General features: G+C 45.2%; 2 protein-coding genes and 1 pseudogene across 2 annotated transcripts in view; 2 read left to right on the top strand and 1 right to left on the bottom strand.

Moving 5' to 3' along the window:
- LOC147709124 (uncharacterized) overlaps positions 1 to 20057 on the bottom strand; it is a 3078084-nt gene that overhangs the window by 1093090 nt on the left and 1964937 nt on the right. The window lies entirely within an intron of this gene.
- On the top strand, positions 9788 to 12236 carry LOC147709127 (uncharacterized; annotated as a pseudogene).
- LOC147709126 (syncytin-1-like) lies at positions 17765 to 18772 on the top strand. Its single transcript, XM_086925438.1, has one exon. It carries the CDS (start codon positions 17765 to 17767, stop codon positions 18770 to 18772), a length of 1008 nt encoding a protein of 335 aa, XP_086781564.1.

The following is a 20057-nucleotide window of genomic DNA, read 5'->3' as shown; positions in this document are numbered from 1 at the left end:
GGCCCAGGACCCTTAGTTGCAAAGACAGTTCGACCGTATACTAACAGCCATTGCGGACTCAAGCACAGCTCTGCAGCAGGACATCGCGCAGGTTGCAACAGGGTTTGGGCTACTGAAAGCGGACAACTCTAAGTTGGTGGATAGAGTGAAGCAGGCAGAAACGAATATCCAGGACATGGCGCCGGCAGAAAAGGTGTTGGATTCAAAAATGGCGGATGCACTAGATCGCATACAAGCATTGGAGAAACGGGCTGAGGATGCTTAAAGCCGAAATAGAAGCAACAACATCCGCGTGGTGGGCCTACCTGAAAAAGTAGAAGGGTCTGATATGGTACAATACCTTGAACAGTGGCTGAGGACGGTGGTTACAGCTGAGGGTTTATCTACCTTTTTTACGTTTGAACGCACACACAGGGTGCCTGCCAAACTGCCACAGCTGGGTCGTCCCCCACGTCCAGTGGTGGCTAGACTCTTGCACTATAAGGACAGAGACTTATTGCTACAGAGGGCGTACACAAAAGGGCCATACCAGGTCGATAACAGAAGGGTGACCATATTCCCGGATTATACATTGGAAATCCAGCGCCGCCGTACTTCATTCCTGGCTGTGAAGGGAGAGCTGAGATCAGAGGGCATCCAGTACTCGCTACTGTTCCCAGCGAAACTGAAGTCAATGTTGGATGGTGCCACTCACTTCCATGACACCCAAGAAGACGCATGGGCATGGCTGGAAACATACAGAGCAGGCACGGATCAAAAAGAACAGCGTTTGCAGGAGTTATCTGAAGAACTCCCCCAGATTTAGGCCCAGATCTCTGTACTGGGGTGAATGTATGACATTGTTTTGAATTCTGTCCATCAACTGTTGTTTTTGCATTTGTCACCCCGAGTGGGATGGGTGTGCTCAGACGTGAGTCCCATGCTCTCTACACCACTGGAGTCAAGCTATCCTGGCTGAAGACGGATGATAGCCAGAAACCGGTCCTAGGATGCTTGATTCCGGTCCTGGAAAGACATGGCTTGGCAGTTCGGGCTGGACTGTTCCCATGAGGCACAGGGTCAAGGCTGATATGCATATGGCCATGTCTGAACTGGGGTGGTGTGGAGTGCAAAAAAACGATGGATTTAGGCCCAGATCTCTGTACTGGGGTGAATGTATGACATTGTTCTGCATTCTGTCCATCAAATGTTGTTTTTGCATTTGTCACCCCGAGTGGGATGGGTATGCTCAGACGTGAGTCCCAAGCTCTCTACACCACTGGAGTCAAGCTATCCTGCCTGAAGACGGCTGATAGCCAGAAACCGGTCCTACGATGCTTGATTCCGGTCCAGGAAAGACATGGCTTGGCAGTTCGGGCTGGACTGTTCCCATGAGGCACAGAGTCAAGGCTGATTTGCATATGGCCATGTCTGAACTGGGGTGGTGTGGAGTGCAAAAAAACGATGGATTTAGGCCCAGATCTCTGTACTGGGGTGAATGTATGACATTGTTCTGCATTCTGTCCGTCAACTGTTGTCTTTGCAGTGCTCTCCAACGGTGGCGTCTGCTCTGACCAGTTCCGAATATCTCACTAGGACCTTGTCTGACCATAACCCACTGTTGCAAACCTTGCACTGGACGATGGAAAGGGCAGAAATCCCTACATGGCGTTTGCGCCCCGAAACATTAGAGGAATGGTGTTTCGTAGGGAAGTGGAAGAAGGGATAACACACTACTTTAATGAGAACGCGGGACCTACTCCTACAAGGGCAACGGAAGGGGACGCCTTTAAGGTGGTAATATGGGGGATATGCATAAGTAAATTTGCTGGGGTAAGGAAGTCCCTGCTGCAGGATGTTGAAAAGGCGGACAAACGGCTTCGGTTGGCGGACGAGCACGGCGTGAGCACCCGGAGCATGAGAGGGAAGTGTTAGAGGCTAAAGAGAAGCTGGCCACTGAGGTAGAGAGACTGCACTGCTTCGATTATCGGAAGTATGTTGAGAAAACTCATGCAGAGAGCGACAAGGCAGGGACGCTGCTAGCTTGGCTTTCTAATCCTATACCGCGTAGCGCCCTGATTCTGGCACTAAGGCCGGCTGAGGGAACAACAGTCTATACTCAAAGTGGGATCACGCATGGGTTCAGAGAATACTATGAGAGGCTTTACGGGAGCACATTGTCAGTGGACGAGCCTGCTATTGGGTCCTTCTTGGGGACTGTGATGCTTCCACAGTTGGAGGAAGAGCAGGCGCGAACACTTGGTCATCCCATTTTGCTGGACGAAATTAGGAGCGCCATTAAGCAGATGGCAAGGAATAAGATTTGCGGTGGAATTTTATATGCAATATATAGACATATTAGCTCCACAGTTACTGGAGGTCTATGGCGAAGCACAGGAATTGGGGCAGCTGCCGGAGTCGATGCGTGAGGCCCTCATTGTCCCACTACTAAAATCAGGACGTAACAGTGCAGATACAGCAGCGTATCGCCCATTGTCAATGCTCACTAAGATACTTAGTCGGATATTGGCGTTGCGCTTGCTACAGCATATGACTGCCTTGGTACATGAAGATCAGGCAGGATTTATCCCTACTTGGAATACCGCCACCAATGTGCGGAGGTTGGTGAGGATCCTAGGCGAAGCAGGTATAGACTCGCCCTGAGCCGCAATCTTATCTGTAGATATAGAAAAGGCCTTTGATAGCCTCGATTGGCAGTATTTGTACAAAACGATGGGGCACTTTGAACTGGGCGAGGAGTTTGTGAGGTGGACGACGGTGTTGTATACTTCGGCGGTGGCAAGAGTTAAAGTGGGGCAGATGATTTCTCCCTGTTATGTAGTGGCCTGTGGAACACGACAGGGTTGCCCACTGTCCCCTTTGCTTTTTGCTCTAGCAATAGGGCCGTTGGCAGCGCAAGCTCGGCTGGGATGGTGGTATGAGGGCCTGACTTTTAGAGGAGAACAGCAATACATATCGCTATATGCGGATGATTTGCTGTTATTTTTGGAAGATACGGATTGTGCATTAGCGAGGGCAGCGCGATTGTTGTCGGATTTTGGAACGGTCTCAGGTCTAAAGGTCAATTGGAAGAAAATGTGCTAGTGCCCAGTACAACAGGGGAGGGTAGTGCCTAGAATGTTGACAACTGTGAGGTGGGAACCTACTTGCGAACCAGTGACCTTTTAGAAGGAAATATAGGGAGATGCGTACACGCCCTTAAGGGAAGCATGGCCTTTTGGAGTACCCTTCCGCTCTCTGTGACGGGCAGGATAGCTTTACTGAAGATGGTGGCGCTACCTAGACTGCTGTACTTTTTTAGAACGCTACCTATATGGGTGCCGTGCTCAGTGTTCGCCAACCTGAAATCTATGATTGTATAATTTATTGGAGAATCGGGGAGGCGCAGAGTGGCGCTTAAGACATTAATGCGGCCTAAGGTGGAGGGCGGCTTGGCGGTCCTTGACCTGGAGTTATATTGTAGAGCAGCGCAGTTGCATGTTCTTACACAGGCTGTGGCCAAGGAATTCAGGGGACCGGACCATGGGAGAGGAGGTGGAATTCCGAGACATATCCTGTCTTTCATAGTATTACAGCAAAGGCTGGATCTTAGGGATCCCACTTTAGAAGAAAAGACTCTGAGGTTGTGTTGGAATAGGAGCCAGCAAAGAGCGGGTGCGCAGCGCCCTTACGCGCCTGAGATTCCACTAGGGATGCTGACAGCATTACCCCATGGAGGAGATTGGTCATCATTGTGGGAGTGGGAGCGTGCGGGGGTCCACATGCTGGCTGACTTGTATGAAGATGGAGTGCTGTTATCTTATCAGATACTGCAGGAGAGGTTTGATCTCCCTAGAGGAGACTTTCTGATCCATGCAGCCCTGGTGCGAGAAATCCAAAAGCACTGGAAGGGGAGACTGCTAGAACCGGAAATAACGCAAGCATGTCAGTATGTGGTGATGGCAGCAGGTACATTCAAGGCAGTTACGTGCCTATACTCACGAATGCTGAATGAGGGTTTGGCCCCGTAAGATACGCTGCATCGGAAATGGGAGGGGAGCACAGGGAAGCCCATACCAGAGACCACATGGGGTCATATCATATGTAGAGCATGGAAGGGCACCAGGAATGCACGCTTCCAACTAGTACATTTCTTTATAATAAATAGGGCGTATTTGACTCCGGGTAAAATCATGGAATATTATAATGTCGGGGATGTGATGCGTCCTAGGTGTAATACAATAGGAGCAGACTTAGATCATATGTTATGGGGGTGCCCGACGTTAGGGAACTATTGGGGGGAGGTGGGGGACCTACTAAACTTAATCATGGAGCACCAGTTGACCTTTGAAATGGGTACATGCATATTGCACTGGTTCCCTCACACCCCCAAGATGAAGGTGACAAGCGAGTTTATAGATATGGGCCTAGTGCTGGCGAAAAGGGAAATTACCATGCGCTGGAAGGCGAAGGAAGGACCCAGAAGTAAAAAGTGGAGAGCTGAGTTGATCAAATGGGCTAGTAGAGAGGGGGGCCATTCGTCTCCAACAGGCGAGACGACAGATTAATGAAAAGGCACTAGACACAGCAAGGGCATGGGAAGTACTGGTCCAGACGCTGGTAAACCAATCGACTGAGGACAATGGAGACTAGTGGGTTGTGGTAGGGTGGGGTGCTGGAATGCCCATTACCAAATATGCATCCAGATTGATTGTCAACACAAGCTCTATATATTGAATTGTTGTAAATAGTTGGAACACACCAGTGGGAAGGGGTTTGTTTAATAAGATGTAACAGGCTACCAATGTCGGTTGTTTGCCAAGTAAGTGGGTAATCACTATGCCACGATTCCTAATTGAGCATGGGGAACATAAGACATGAACGTTATTTGTCAGTAGCGTGGTCATATATCTGTGCATGTAGATACTTATTTGATGGGGGAGAGGGAAGTGTGACTATGGTGTCGATGGATATCTGCTTCCTGCAATGAAAATCAATAAAATATGTTTACAAAAACAAATAATCCTCGCCTCCGCGTCCTTAATAGAATTGAAGCTTTCCTTCACGAAAGCTAGGAAATGTTCTATTGTGCTGTGTTGCATTACTTTGGGTTATAATCCAATGCATATTGTGATTTGTGTTGGATTGTAAATCTCTCCCGTAGACTTTCCAGCGGGGCTGAGTTAAAAAAGTAACACAAACCTGATGCAAACACTTTGTAAATCTGGGCCAACATTTTTTAAGGAGTCTAATTTGGCCTCTGTACTTAATGTTCCAGCTTTCACTGAGCTATACAAAAAGAGTTTTTCCTGCGGCTTTAAAGTCAAAAGGCAAAAACTGCTGCAAGCAGTGTTTTGGAATCTAATATGGCTAGAGAGACTCATAAAAGGAGGGAGACCATGTGAATGAGCCTACTGGTCAGCTCGCCCTCTCTTACGGCATCTACAGTATTATGAGACATACATATCGTCACTATCCCGCAGCAAGCTTTAGTAACCATATTATTGTCATGTGCCAAACGAGTTGTTGCCCGTGCCTGGATTTCCCCGAAGCCCCCTCACATAATGGAATGGTGGTCATTGGTCAAGGAAATCTATTCTATGGAGCACGCTCTAGCAAGACTAAGAGGTGTTCGATCATTATCGAAATTTGATAAAATTTGGGGCACCTTCATATAAATATTAGTCTTAATTTTGTATATACACGGGGCAAATTCCCCGCAACGTCTTATTTTTATTCCTATGTTATGATTTCTCCAATATTGAACTGCAAAGAAATTGTTTCCATTTTTATTCTGCTACATTGTTTATCTCTCCCAAACTGGTATGTTATGTTTTGTTTTGTGAAATTGTATTTCTCTTTTTTCTTTCTCGTGTTGTTAATAAATATATCTTTAAAAAAAATGTGAATAAGCCTAATGAGGAGTACCATGATGTTGTGGATCCGGTATAGTGCCTCCAGTGCTGCATCAACCATTGCAAAATAAATAGTGTAGCCTGAGCCCCTAATAACATGGAGTGGAGAACAGGAGGTTGGTCATTAAACAACAAAGCCAGACTGACCGCTAAGCCAGAAATAATTTAAGCACCAGGTGGCTTAAGAAACAATGGTTCATTCTCGAAGACTGAAACAACGTGGTATTAGGCGTGAAGATTGAGATCTTCTAACTTTCCTCCCCACCAATAAGGCATTTGCAAACTGAGTGGCAGTCTAAACAAGGGAATCACAGATTATGTACACTGAAGGAAGTCTGTGGTAGGTGAAAACATTTTTATGTTGCTGTTTGCTTTAGTGATTACTTGCACAGTGTTTCAAGTAGACAGGGAAAGTTATAGTGCTGTTTCACACTGAGTCTAAGTTTATAAGGCACTGATGTGCTTGTGTCACTAAGCCAACAGAATGAAAGCTGAGGAAATTTGGTTTGACCCACGAACACACCCACCTTGGAAGGCATTGATAAAGACTCCACTAAAATCACTTAGTCAATGGATAATGACTAATAGTGCTAAGAAACTGAAAGCATTGTATAATTTAGCACATACAGACCAATTGCTTGGCAGAATTACACCAACACTTCATTATTTTCAGGGAAGAAAGTCCAAAATCACCCCATATAAGCAGAAGTAGTAGAATTATGTGGAGGGAAGTATCATATTGCCCTGGGGTCTTTAGGAATATGCTTGGACTGTCAGGACCTCATCCATAAGGGAGATGATCAGAGCAGCCCTGGCACGACTTCTGTTTGTAAAGCCAGTCAAGAGATAGCAAAAATGTGGTTGCCTATTGAGAGTAGCCAGAGGAGACATGAACATGAGACAGTAGTCTCCCTAGTGTAACTAGGTATGTAAGAGGTGGACTTTGAGGCTCTGGAAGAAAACTAGCTAACATTGACGGATGTCTCTTTCAGTTCTCTGTTGTGCTTTCTGCTTTTTAGATGAATGCACAATTTATAACTTCACATCCACCCTTTTGTGAGCATATAAAGTGGTTATTTGGGCCCCTGTATGCAGCGGACCTTATGGATTCCAAAGAAGGCCTTCTGTGCAGCCGTTGTATTGAGAGTTTAGGTCTATAATAAGGCATTCATTACTCAGTCATGAAATAGGGACCGTGTTCCCACAGCTGAATGATGAAAGTGAGGACTAGCCCAAATCCTTCATTAGCAGAAGGGTCGCTGGTGTAGCTGAGGCCTGCTGACCAGGCCCTTGGTAAAGCTGCTCTGTTCTGAAGAAGAAACACTTTTTGTTTTTAAAAATGCTATTATTATCAGCACCCGTACTTAGGCAAAGCTTGTGCCTAAAAGCCCTATTATGGAAGAGATACTTTTATTACTTTTACTTAAAACCTAACGTCATTATAAAGCACAATATTTCTTAGAATACAAACGACTCGTTTATAAAAATAATAGCTTTAAAGAAGAAAAAACGAAGGATCTACAATCTTTGCGGCATATCCTGTACAACAGAATTGCTGGAATCAATAAATGCTGATTGCTTACTTATTTATTCATGTTTTACATGATTAAATATAACGCTTGAACTTCAGCTGGAAAAAAAGGCCATTTTTGTTGCTGTCTTCCTGCTGATCACACATCATTTGAAACTCTCCATGCTTATATCCCCAAGGTCAGCTACTTCACTTCAAAGTCACACCCACACAAAAGATTCAGGAACGGGAGGGAACCTGCCTATCTCTTACAGGTCACATTTTTCTTTCAATGGTATTCACATAACCAAGTTTCAATAACTATGCAATGCCTATCTACCTGGGGCCAATTGACTCAGTCTCAGCTCTATGCGCAAGGAAGGTTCAAACGCTGGACACAAACTGTAGTTGGCTACTGGCGTGCCATATTGTACCTTAAGCCCATGACTTTTTTAATTCCCTGGTTTGTTTAAAAGTGTAAACCCCACCTATAGTAATATCCTTTCTTGGCGAAATAAGAAATTTTGACTCCATTCTGAGCATGTTATGTTTTCTCCTGATTTGTTATTCATTGTTGGAGGGGATTTTAATTGAAAGATACCGCTTCATCAGTTTGATGACAACTGCTCTGACATAATAAATTTAAATGAAATATCCGCCACAGTCGCAGTAGGGGGAGAAACATTTGGGAAGCCACCAAAGCGGTATTCCTCATGAGGCCACATCATTTGATTAGTCTTAATCCACATCTATTAGGCGACAGTCCAGCATAAGCCACTCTTTAATTTGTTTTCTCGCAAGACCCAGTAGACTATACTTTTTTCTCTTTAGATAATTTTAAAGTTATTGACTGGTGTAACCTGAAGATAAAGGTAAGCTAAGGCCCGTGGGTAGAATTTCTTTGGATCTATATCGTTGACCCCATAAGGTGTTACCCTAGTCGGGAATATCATTTCAGAGGAGGTTGCCAATTTTTAATCACTCTTGGAACCTGGTATTAATGCTGGAGTGACTGGCAATCTGAAAGGTTCTCAAGCAGAAAGCCCAGATGACCGATCTATAGTTCTGAAAATTCGGGACTCGTGCAACAAACTTTGTCGTAGCATGACGATTTTGGAACCAAAAGACCGATAATGGCTAGTACAAAATGCACAAGCATTTTCGTCATAATCAAGTAACGATTTCACCTCGAAATCGTCATTTTCGTTTTTGCACCCTGGGTTCCATTTTGCGCTTGGCAGCCATTTTGTGAGTTGCCCTTCACATAGGCTTGTAACTGCAGCTGAATTCGATATCAAAGGACACATACACCTTAATTGACTTCTCTGCGGCCAAGCTGAAGCCACTGCCCCAGGCCAAACCTGTTTGGGCAGTTTCTCTCCCAGTGGCCAAATGAGATAGCATCAAAGCACAACAGGCCATAAACTGTTCCCATCGCACACACACCCTGCCCAAATCTTGCTCACACCTGTCTCTGCTCTTTTCTCTTCTTTTGCTTTATGATGAGGAGGAGCCCGGTTTTATTGAGGATACACCGATATCTGATGGAAATGTTGGGCCTTGCCGGGTAATTGATCACGAACGGGACACACTAAATATGGACTTGTCATAATGACTCTGCTTTTTCTTTGTAATGAAAATATGTGAATAGCTCACTGTAAATCCAAGAATGTTTGCACTGTAAATCTAAGAATGTTTGCCCCAAGCCTAAAAAACTGTATAAAAAGAGAAGCCTGGTTCTGAAATTTTAAGCAGTCTCCTGAGAACATACATGCTGTTGTACTTCTAGGACGCTCGTTACTTGGTTGCAGCCAATAAATTCGATCTTTGACTTCACCTAGAAGACTCGTGTTTCTGTGGTCTGAATCAGGAAAGTACTCGAGGTCTTTGGGTGTTGCCCTGACACAGCTGGGTTACCGGATCAGTACCGGTTCTGAAAAACCCAGTACCTCAGTTGGCGCCCAACGTGGGGCGATATCAGCGGTACCGGTCCAAGCCAGAAGTTCGTGAGGAGCTTCGAGTGAAAATTCCAGAGGACGGCCAGCCACTTCAGCGACCCCTGTATGTTGACGTGGTTCCGAAGGTCTTTGCTGCGAGGTTCCCCGCGTCCCGACGGCTACGAAGGACTGCTGCCCTGACTATCGCCCTGATTTGGACCCTTGATGTTTGGCAGAGCGAAACGATAGACGAGTCTTCTGGTGACGTCTTCGATACCTCAGTTAAGTATAAGTGGAACGTCTCCCAGTCCTTAGTTTGTTTGGTGTCCCCTTTTGGGACCGCTTTGTTTGGAACTTGCAAGCGCCAAAGCCGAAGGACTCGTGTATTCACGAGAATATCGTAATCGATAATCCTTTGAAGTTTGAAGCTACACTAGAGAGCGAAGATGCCTGGTCTTAGCAGACTTGGAAATTTGTTTTGTCTTGGTTGTAATAATAGGGACTCCCGATTGGAGGACTCATGTCCGGTTCCTCCGATTGGAACTCCAACCTATGAATTGTATGTTAAACATGGAGTAGGCCCCATCACATACAATGAAGTGTGGATCAAATACACCCGCAAGGATGGTGTTTTAAAATGGCCCCAATATGGTAGCTTTGATACGGAAATCCTAGACAATCTCGAAGTTAAACTCTTTAAGAAGAAAGCCTGGCCGGCAATGTTTGACTCTTTCCGCTTATGGCGTAAGGAGGCCAAACAAAAGGAAATTAAATTAGAGAAGAAAAATAAGAGAGAAAGGGGTATCTCGATAATGCAAGCTGCTAGGCAGTATAAAGACAATGAAGAAGAACAGATGAGTGAGCAGTTGCACAGGCAACGTAAAATGGTAATAGATAAATGTTATCCAGTTTTGCCGCCTCTTCAGCAAGAAGCAGCAAAAGAGTTTGAAAAAGATCCCCTAATGTCGCATTTGTTAAGTTCACCACCCCCATATGCGCAAAATGCTAAAGCACCTCCACAACCTTTAGTTGTGCAACCCATGGTTGTTATACCTCCTGTTCCTCCACAGCACCCACCAGCTACCCTTCAGCTGGCTCCTGTTCCTCCGGTGCAGCCTTCACAAGGGTCACCGGCTTTTACACCTGCTCTTCCTATACTTTCTGCAACTTTACCTACTGTATTGACTACCACTCCTGGTACTCCTCCTGACACTGCCTCTGCATCTGCCTCGTCTCACCCTGCCTTCCCACTTGTCTTTTCCTCGACCTCTCCGTCTGTCCGCCAGAGAGTGGCAAGCACTGTTTCTAGTCTTCTATATCCTTTGTTTGGAGCGACAAGCCCGACTCATGCCCCTGAACACAAGCAGTTGCGTAGCCAACAGCCTGATTCTAGGGAGAAAGAAATATTGGATCGTTTGGCACATAGATGGGTGACTAACCAGACAATATATGATCTAGAATCTGTTATGGATGTTTTCCATCAGTGGGAAGCATCAAAGCAGAGGTACATTTTCGTTAAAAAGGGGGGTTTTCCTATGCGAAGATTTAGAGGAGAATGATTTGGACTCTAGCCCGCCCGAGTTGAACCATGTGCGGTTCGAAGTTTCAAAAGGTACCGTTGTCGGTTCAGATGTTAGGAAAGCCGTTGCGACATTGTTATCCCTTAGAACTGAAGGTGTTTCCAAATCGTTGTTTGATTATGATTCTTCTACCAAGAAGAAAGGAAGACAATATCCCATGAGAGAGGTTCCCCCAATATGGAGGGAGGGAGACGCAGCAGCTAACCCACCTATTCAGCCTCATTTTCAGCGTGTGTGGGTACATGTCCCATGGAAACGAGCTGAAGTATTAGCCCTCAAGCAGACATTGCCTGATCCCCATAAAAATCCTGCAGGATATTACAAGGAATTATCACAGACTGCAGGCTCTTGTATCATGAATTTAGCTGATATCGATATGTTATTTGGGAATGTTGTTCCACAGCCTTTATGGGGAAAGATTCGTCATACGGATCATGATCAAGAGCTAGGCGACACATGGGTAAATATTACCGCTGCTGATGCTAGACAAGTTGGTGGTGCTAAACCTGAGCCTTTAGTAGTAGAGCTTCCTGGTAGAATTATTACGTATATGAAGACTTTGATGCCCGAATTGCGAGTAAATTGGGATAAGTTGTCTGCATGTAAGCAGAAGAAAGATGAAACGGTGTCTGATTTCTTCACCAGGTTTGAGGAAACGTTTGTCGACCACAGTGGTCAAGATATGAGTACAGAAGGTGGTCAGCGACTGTTCTTCGATAAATTTGTGCACAATCTGCTTCCAGAGTTGTGTAAAAAGTTGAAGGATTCAGAGAGTTCATGGGCAGTTTCCTCTTCAGCACAGATACTGGCCACTGCGCAATATTATGAAAATAGAGACAAAGATGAGAAAGAAAGAGCAGAAAAGAAAACTAAAGAGTTAAAAACGAAGGTCCTGTTACAGCAAGCATACCCGCCACGTGGTGGTAGTAGTCAGAATAATAGTGGTCAGAATAACTATCAGAATAATTATCAGCAACCTCAACAGTTTCAAAAGCCAAGAGTAGAGTACAATCAGCCACGCGTTCCTGTAGGTCCCAATCAGTGTTCGTACTGCAAGGAGGAAGGTCATTTTAAATATAATTGCCCTATCCTGTTACAGCGCGCAAATGATGTGTCAAGCACAAGAGGTAGAGGTGTTCAGCAAACACCTAGAGGTAGAGGACGTGGAAACGTACCTCAGAATACACGCTCCTTTCCACCTCAAAATTCTATGAATAAGTTTGATCAGCAGAATAACGCATCTGGTAGGACAGCTCAGTACTATGCTGATGATTACTATGCAGAAGATGAATATATGGAAGGTAATGATTGCTAGGACAGCCATAGACAAAGAGAGGGAGTTGTTTCAGTTCCAGTAGATCAGAGTGGACCATACGTTGAGGTGATTACATCAGGTGTGTCAGAACCTTTTCTGTTGGATACTGGTGCTACAAAGAGTTCTATGATGCACTCAAAACTCCCTGGCGCACCTTTGTCTGGCGAAATGAATGTTTCTGTAGGTTTTTCTGGCGCCCCGGTTAGGAACCCGATTTCATGTCCTATGTCCCTGTCTGTTGGTCCTTGTGAATTCGAAGCACCCCTTATTCTAACAACAGGTTGTGGTGAAAACTTGTTGGGATTGGACCTGTTAAAAAGATTGTATGCAACTTTGTACTGTTCTCCTTCAGGAGTACAACTTACACTAGGTAAGAGAGTGGTTTCTCCAATATATTTGTCGAGGGATAAAATTCCGACAGAATTGCTGTCTCTACCTGATATTCTTTGGGCTACTGGTCCTAACGATGTGGGTCTCTTGGAAATACCACCATATGTTGTGACATTGAAAGCCAATGTTAGAATGCCGCGCATTCCCCAATACAAGATCTCCAGTGAAGGCGAAAAAGCGTTGTTAGCGATCATTTATGATTTGATTGAAAAAGATGTGATTGAAGAGACAAGAGGCAACATTTGCAATAGTCCTGTTCTGCCTGTTTTGAAACGAACTGACCCGTCCCAGCCACCTGTGTACAGATTTGTGATTGACCTTAGAGAGGTGAATAAAATAGTAGTGCCACAGTTTCCAGTTGTTCCTGATATCACTGCCTTATTGACCATGGTTCCAGCTTCAGCCACTTGGTTCTCGTTGATTGACTTGAAGAATGCTTTCTTCAGCATCCCGATTGCCGAGGAGAGTAGGGACATTTTTGGCTTCAGTTTAGGAGGACGAAGCTTCCGCTTTAAACGCGCTCACCAGGGCTACTGTGAAAGTCCATCAATATATAGTCAAGCTCTAAAAACACAGCTTGACACGATTGTGTTACCTGAAGGCGCTACACTCATTCAGTATGTTGATGACTTCCTTATTGCTGCAGATTCTGAAGAAATCTGTAAAGAAGCCACGTTGTCATTGTTGCGTCATTTGTGTGATCTGCATCACAAAGTGTCCCTGTCTAAATTACAATATTGTCGACAAGAAGTGACCTACTTAGGTCATCTCTTATCGAAGGAGGGAAGGAAACTAACCCCAGAAAGAATCCAGGCAATAGCAAACTTAAGTGTGCCAAAAACACAGAGAGAAGTGCGTGCTTTCTTGGGTATTACATTGTAATGTAGACAGTGGATTCCAAATTTTTCTTTACTGGCCAAACCATTGGTGGCCTTAACATGTAAAGATACACCCAATCCCGTGCCTTGGTCCGAAGAGTGTCAGAAAAGGTTTCTCTGAATTGCGCACAGCATTATGTTCGGCTCCTGTGTTGGGTACCCCCAACTACAGTAGGCCCTTTACATTGTATGTCCATGAGCAAGAAGGTTGTGCATTAGCAGTGTTGACACAATTGTTTGGAGACAAGCAGCGTCCATGTGCATATTTTTCGTCAACTTTGGATCCTGTAGCTAGGGCGTTGCCAAGTTGTCTAAGAGCCACAGCCGCAGCAGCTGTTTCTATTCGACTGTCGGCTGGTTTAGTGATGAATAACACGCTAGTGGTAATGGTTCCACATGCAGTGGACACGTTGTTAAACAGAACCAAGACACAGCACTTAACTAGTGCTCGATTGTCTGGTTACGAACTAACTTTGCTAGCAAGCCATGTGCACATCAAGAGATACAGCACATTAAACCCAGCCACGTTGCTGCCAATTCAAGTTGAGACAGAGAGTACTGAAGAGCAACACAATTGTTTTCTTAGAAAAGAAGAAGAAACAAAAGGGAGAACAGACCTCCAAGACACTCCTCTTTCTGAATGTGATGGTACCTTATGGGTGGATGGTTCATGCTTCAAGCTTCCGAATGGGGACACGACTGCAGCATATGCTGTCACCACTTTGCATGCAGTCGTTGAAACTGCACGTGTTCCACATAACTCCGCTCAAGCAGCAGAATTGATTGCACTTACAAGAGCGTGTGTGTTGTCAAAAGGAATGAAAGTAAATGTGTACACTGACAGTCAGTATGCGTTTGGCGTGGCTCATAGTTTTGGAGGTTTGTGGCGTGAACGTGGGTTCCTGACTTCGCATGGTGCAAAGATACAGCATGGCAGCTAGTTACTGAGCTTCTCGAATCACTGACCTTGCCTCTACAAGTTGCGATTGTAAAATGTAGTGCTCACAAGAAGGTGACTGATGATGTTGGTCGTGGAAATGCATTTGCGGATGAAGTGGCGAAAGAAACTGCAAGGAGTGTAATGAGTCGAATGTATGTTGCAGGCCCTGCGAGATGGATTGGTGATGTTGGCATGTGTTTGGACACGATTGAGAGTGTGAAGTCTATACAATCCGAGGCCACTGAGAAAGAGGTGAATGAATGGAGAGAAAGCAAGGGTAGATTGGATGCGAATGGCTGTTGGGTCGAATTGTCAGAGCATCAGAGATGGCTGCTACCCGATGCTAGGTTTGGGCGGAAAATCCGTTCCGCTCGCGGATTTTGCGGATTTTCGGGAAATCCGCAATCCGCGAGATTTGCGAATTTCCCGCAAAATCCGCAAATCCGCGAGCAGCGGATTTTGCTCGCACTGCTCGCACTGTTCGCGTGAGTTCGCGCCCCGCGAATAAGTGCAAAATTGCAGAAATACGATCTTAGCAAAACTGAAAGTAACTACTTACCAGGTTCAAAAGTTCAGGCTCATCATTAGTAGCCATTTCCTGGAGTGCTTCCTGAGGGGCCCCTCCAGAGTTCAGTTGCCAGTTGAAACTATTATGTGACCCTGCTCTGAACCTCAGAATAGTTACACATATGCCACAAAGGTCCTGAATTACAGCTAAGGGAGACAAGCAGGAGCCAGGCTGGAAGTTAAAATCCATTAATCAGCCCCTAATTCATTATTGTCAGTTGGGGCAGGGCAGGTGTTGTAACTAATTTTGCAACAATGAAAGCACTTAGCAAGTGCAAAAGATCACTAATCAGGGCGCACTAAGGAAGCAGGTGCCAGCTAAAAAAATATTCTGTGACACATGAATCAGCCCCAAATTAATTCAGGTCACTTGAGGCAGGGAAGGTGTGCTTTGCTTTGCCGAAAATAATGTACACTGGACAACCAGAGGGTGTGGTGATGAAACAGAGGGTGGCATGGGTGGGCCAGAGGGTGGCATGAGTAGTCAGAGAGTGGCAGTGGTGACAGAGAGTGGCAGTGATGAAGAAGAGTGTCCCAAACAGGCTGGACACGTAGAAACAACAAGTTCGCGAAACTTGCGACCCGACAGGTAAGTTCGCAATTTGCGAAAGTGTACAAAACCCTCGCGAACTGGCAGAAACACGGGCGAACACACAAAAAAAAAAAATCCGCAAATTCGCGGGAATTCGCGGATTTTGCGGATTGCGAATCCGCAAATCCGCAAAATTCGCGAACGCGAGATCCGCAAAATTCGCTCAAGCCTGCCCGATGCGTATGTGCTTGCAGTGGTGACTATGGCTCATGGAATGGCTCACATCAGTGTGAAAGGGATTTGTAAGTTGTTGGCTCCAGTATGGCAGAACAGTGGAATACCTAAATGTGCAGAGAATGTGGTCAAGAACTGCATGGTGTGTTTGAAACACAACCCTGGTAGGGGAACCCCAACTCCAGCTGGTCATTTTGCACCTCCTACGTATCCATTTGAGGTTTTGCAGCTAGATTTCATACACATGGAAAGGTGCAACAATCTAAAATACGTACTCGTTGTTGTCTGTGCCTTCTCCAGAAGGACAATACTGCCTTGTCCACAGCGAAAGCCCTTGTGAAAGAGTTTTTCCCTAGATTTGGAATGCCTAGAATGGTCTGGAGTGATAATGGGAGTGAATTTGTGGGACGAGTGATGAAAGAAGTGTGTGAAGGGCTAGGCATCAGACAAAAATTCCACGCTGCAAATCACCCCCAATCAGCTGGATTAGTAGAATGCTACAACGGCACCCTAAAACTAACACTAGCCAAGATTCAAGCGAGCACTGGTCTTAAATGGCCTGACGCTCTGCCTTTAGCACTCCTATCCACCAGAATGACAGTGCATTCCAGAGTAAAACTTAGTCCCTATGAGATTGTTTTCGGCCGTCCGGCCAACATATGGGGGGTACCCAGACCCACCAGGTTCAGTGAGATTGAACACCCTGTTTTGCTTGACTATTTGTACGAATTGACGGCTAAATTGCGTGTTTTACACCAACAGGTCCATGACTCTCTGCCTCCGGTCTCTGAAGATCCAGGCCATCAAATCGACCCTGGATCCTGGCTATTGGTGAAAAACTTCCAGCGAACAAAGAACGAACAGCCCAGGTGGACCGGCCCACACCTCGTCCTTCTTTCCACAAGATCAGCCGTTCGTGTGGAGGGAAAGAAAAACTGGATCCACGGGATCCATTGTAAACGGATCCCCCTGCCTCTGCCCTATGACCGGTGGGTCCAGGAGGGTGTCGCCGACTCAGAGACTGAATCTGTACCAAGGTTCATCCCTTTCAGTGATGCTCCTGTGAAAGGAACAATTACAGAACAAGAGAGTGACAATATTCTGCAACCAGCCGTACCATCATCAGCCCAATTGGACACTACAGAACCTGAAGCCTTATTTCAAGACCATACAATACAGGGAAAACAACGGTATAACCTGAGGCCGAGAAATACGAACTAATAAAATTGGACTAATACATTTTTTTCCCCCTAAGTACTATTTTTGAAAGCGCAGCTCTCCCACCTGAGAAACTTGCTCATTTTTGTTTTTTCGAACCGCCATCCGGGTTCCGCTGCTAGGGTCGCGGTTGCCACAGTCTTTGGAGTGCAGCTGTAGACGGTTAGGTCGACAGTTCTGGTTGGCCTAAGGGAGTTACCCTGGACTGAACAGAAGCACTCCTTAGCAGAATCAATCTCCCACCGCGAGCAGCGGCATAGAGAGGATGGAGTTTTTCAAAATGGAGAGACCTGCCAAAACTGTGAACTTTAAGGCCAGAATATGTGGATTAATGACAAAGAAACGTTTTTTATTATTATGCATTTTTCTGTTATTCAGTGCAATAATGTTTTTAGTAGGATATGTATTATTTTCTTTACAAACGACATTTGCACCCACTACATCGCCCGTACCTCCTCCTACTGTTTCTTCACATTCTTTTCAACCCCCTCCTGAACATGAGTCAGCTAGGAGATTAGAGTTCATTAATAACTCCTTCATTCAGCTCTTGCACCAACACCAACTAGTAAAGAACACGACTAACTGTTGGGTGTGTGGCCTTATGCCTCACACAACGGATAAAGGTATCCCTTACTTGGTCCTGCCATTCAGCCACAATGGTTCTGTGTGGGCATACAGAACAATGTTCATTTATGCACATGAAGTCTACCCCCTACGTTCTGTAACAGACAATCCTAAGAATAGTGCTCTAGTTAAGGGTATAGTAGATATGATTAAGGAAGATATTTCTTATGAGACTATTCCAAGAGATGAGACACTAGTATACATAGGAAGGAACGTGACCGGATATGGAGCTACTCTGAGGGGGAAACAGCAAGCTAAGAGATCTTCCCCGATTTGGATTGTACCCCATCAGGGTCATCTGTGTCTGCAAGATACTGGCAAGAATCCCAGAGCTCAGTTAGGGAAGAGTGTCTGTACTGAAAGGTATGTTTTTGCATCTCAGACTTCCCCTTCGTTTTTAGCAGCTAAGGGTACCTATTTCATCTGCCATGATAGAGCCTATACATGGTTGCCCCCTGACTTCTCGGGCACATGTTTTGTTTCGTTCCTGTTGCCTCCCACCTACACGGGCGCGGCAGATTACCATCGGACAAGGACAGTTAGGGGTGTTGTGAGTAAAGACGACACCGCGGAACAGGAGTTTGGAGATTTCACAAAAGGTTTTCTGCCGTTTTGGGGGCCCATGGTTAACAGCAGAAACATAAGGCAATTAGCAAGGGTGGTTGAATCCACCGTAATTGAAACTGCTGGTGCCCTTAGTAACTTGACTGCTGAGCTCCAATCGGATCGTCTTATGACCCTTCAGAACAGGGTCGCATTAGATGTCATACTTGCAGACCGAGGTGGGGTATGTAAACTGATCCAATCGAGTTGCTGTGTATTCATTCCAGATAACGCTCCAACGGTATACCAGGCCATCTCCAAACTGCATAAGATCTCTGAGTCCATTCATGTGGACAAAGGAGACTGGTCCTTGCTGGGGTGGTTCTGGGAACTGATATCTGCCTGGGGGTGGAAAATTCTGATGGTCATTGGGATGGTCTTAGCCATTCTTTTCCTGTTCTGTCTGTGCGTGCAGTGTGCTCCTGCAATATGTGGCCTCTGTGTTACATCATGTGTAAGGAAGCCTGTGTCAAAAGACGAACTAAGTACCAGAATGATGTTACAGCAACATCTCAATGACTTTAGGAATATAGACCTGGACTCAGATTAGCATGAGATTAGGTTAAATTGCCTATGTAAGGGCAAAATGAGGGTTTGTAGTTCTGAAAATTCTGGACTCGTGCAACAAACTTTGTCCTAGCATAACGATTTTGGTACCAAAAGACCGATAATGGCTAGTACACTATGCACAAGCATTTTCGTCATAATCAAGTAACGATTTCACCTCGAAATCGTCATTTTCGTTTTTGCACCCTAGGTTCCATTTTGCGCTTGGCAGCCATTTTGTGAGTTGCCCTTCACATAGGCTTGTAACTGCAGCTGAATTCGATATCAAAGGACACATACACCTTAATTGACTTCTCTGTGGCCAAGCTGAAGCCACTGCCCCGAGCCAAACCTGTTTGGGCAGTTTCTCTCCCAATGGCCGAATGAGATAGCATCAAAGCACAACAGGCCATAAACTGTTCCCATCGCACACACACCCTGCCCAAATCTTGCTCACACCTGTCTCTGCTCTTTTCTCTTCTTTTGCTTTATGATGAGGAGGAGCCCGGTTTTATTGAGGATACACCGATATCTGATGGAAATGTTGGGCCTTGTCGGGTAATTGATCACGAACTGGACACACTAAATATGGACTTGTCATCATGACTTTGCTTTTTCTTTGTAATGAAAATATGTGAATAGCTCACTGTAAATCCAAGAATGTTTGCACTGTAAATCTAAGAATGTTTGCCCCAAGTCTAAAAAACTGTATAAAAAGAGAAGCCTGGTTCTGAAATTTTGAGCAGTCTCCTGAGAACATACATGCTGTTGTACTTCTAGGACGCTTGTTACTTGGTTGCAGCCAATAAATTCGATCTTTGACTTCACCTAGAAGACTCGTGTTTCTGTGGTCTGAATCAGGAAAGTACTCGAGGTCTTTGGGTGTTGCCCTGACACCGCTGGGTTACCGGATCAGTACCGGTTCTGAAAAACCCAGTACCTCAGATCCTCTTTGGTGGGCCACTTTACTCACTCCTTTCTACAAATGGAAGTTCTTAAGAGGTACTGTGTCCAAATCATAATGGGGGAAATATCAAAATAATTCACATAAGAGGTTAACGGTCTATCCTTAAAATTACATGCTAATATCAAAATTATATTTGCTATTTAAGATCTATGCAAAAACCCACCATTTACATCTTGAAAAATGGGTTTTCTTCTCAGGAATTTTTCCTAGATTACTTTTATCTTTTTTACAGAGTTTTATATATTGCAAACTCGACTCGAAGGTATCGGGAATCAACACGCTTTACACGAGCACCAGTTGCGTTACACAAAGACAGATTCAT

Source organism: Lissotriton vulgaris, chromosome 6 (assembly GCF_964263255.1).
Source record: "Lissotriton vulgaris chromosome 6, aLisVul1.2, whole genome shotgun sequence".
NCBI lineage: Eukaryota > Metazoa > Chordata > Amphibia > Caudata > Salamandridae > Lissotriton > Lissotriton vulgaris.
The sequence above is the reverse complement of the archived record's forward strand: the minus strand, read 5'-3'. Positions and strand labels throughout refer to the sequence as shown.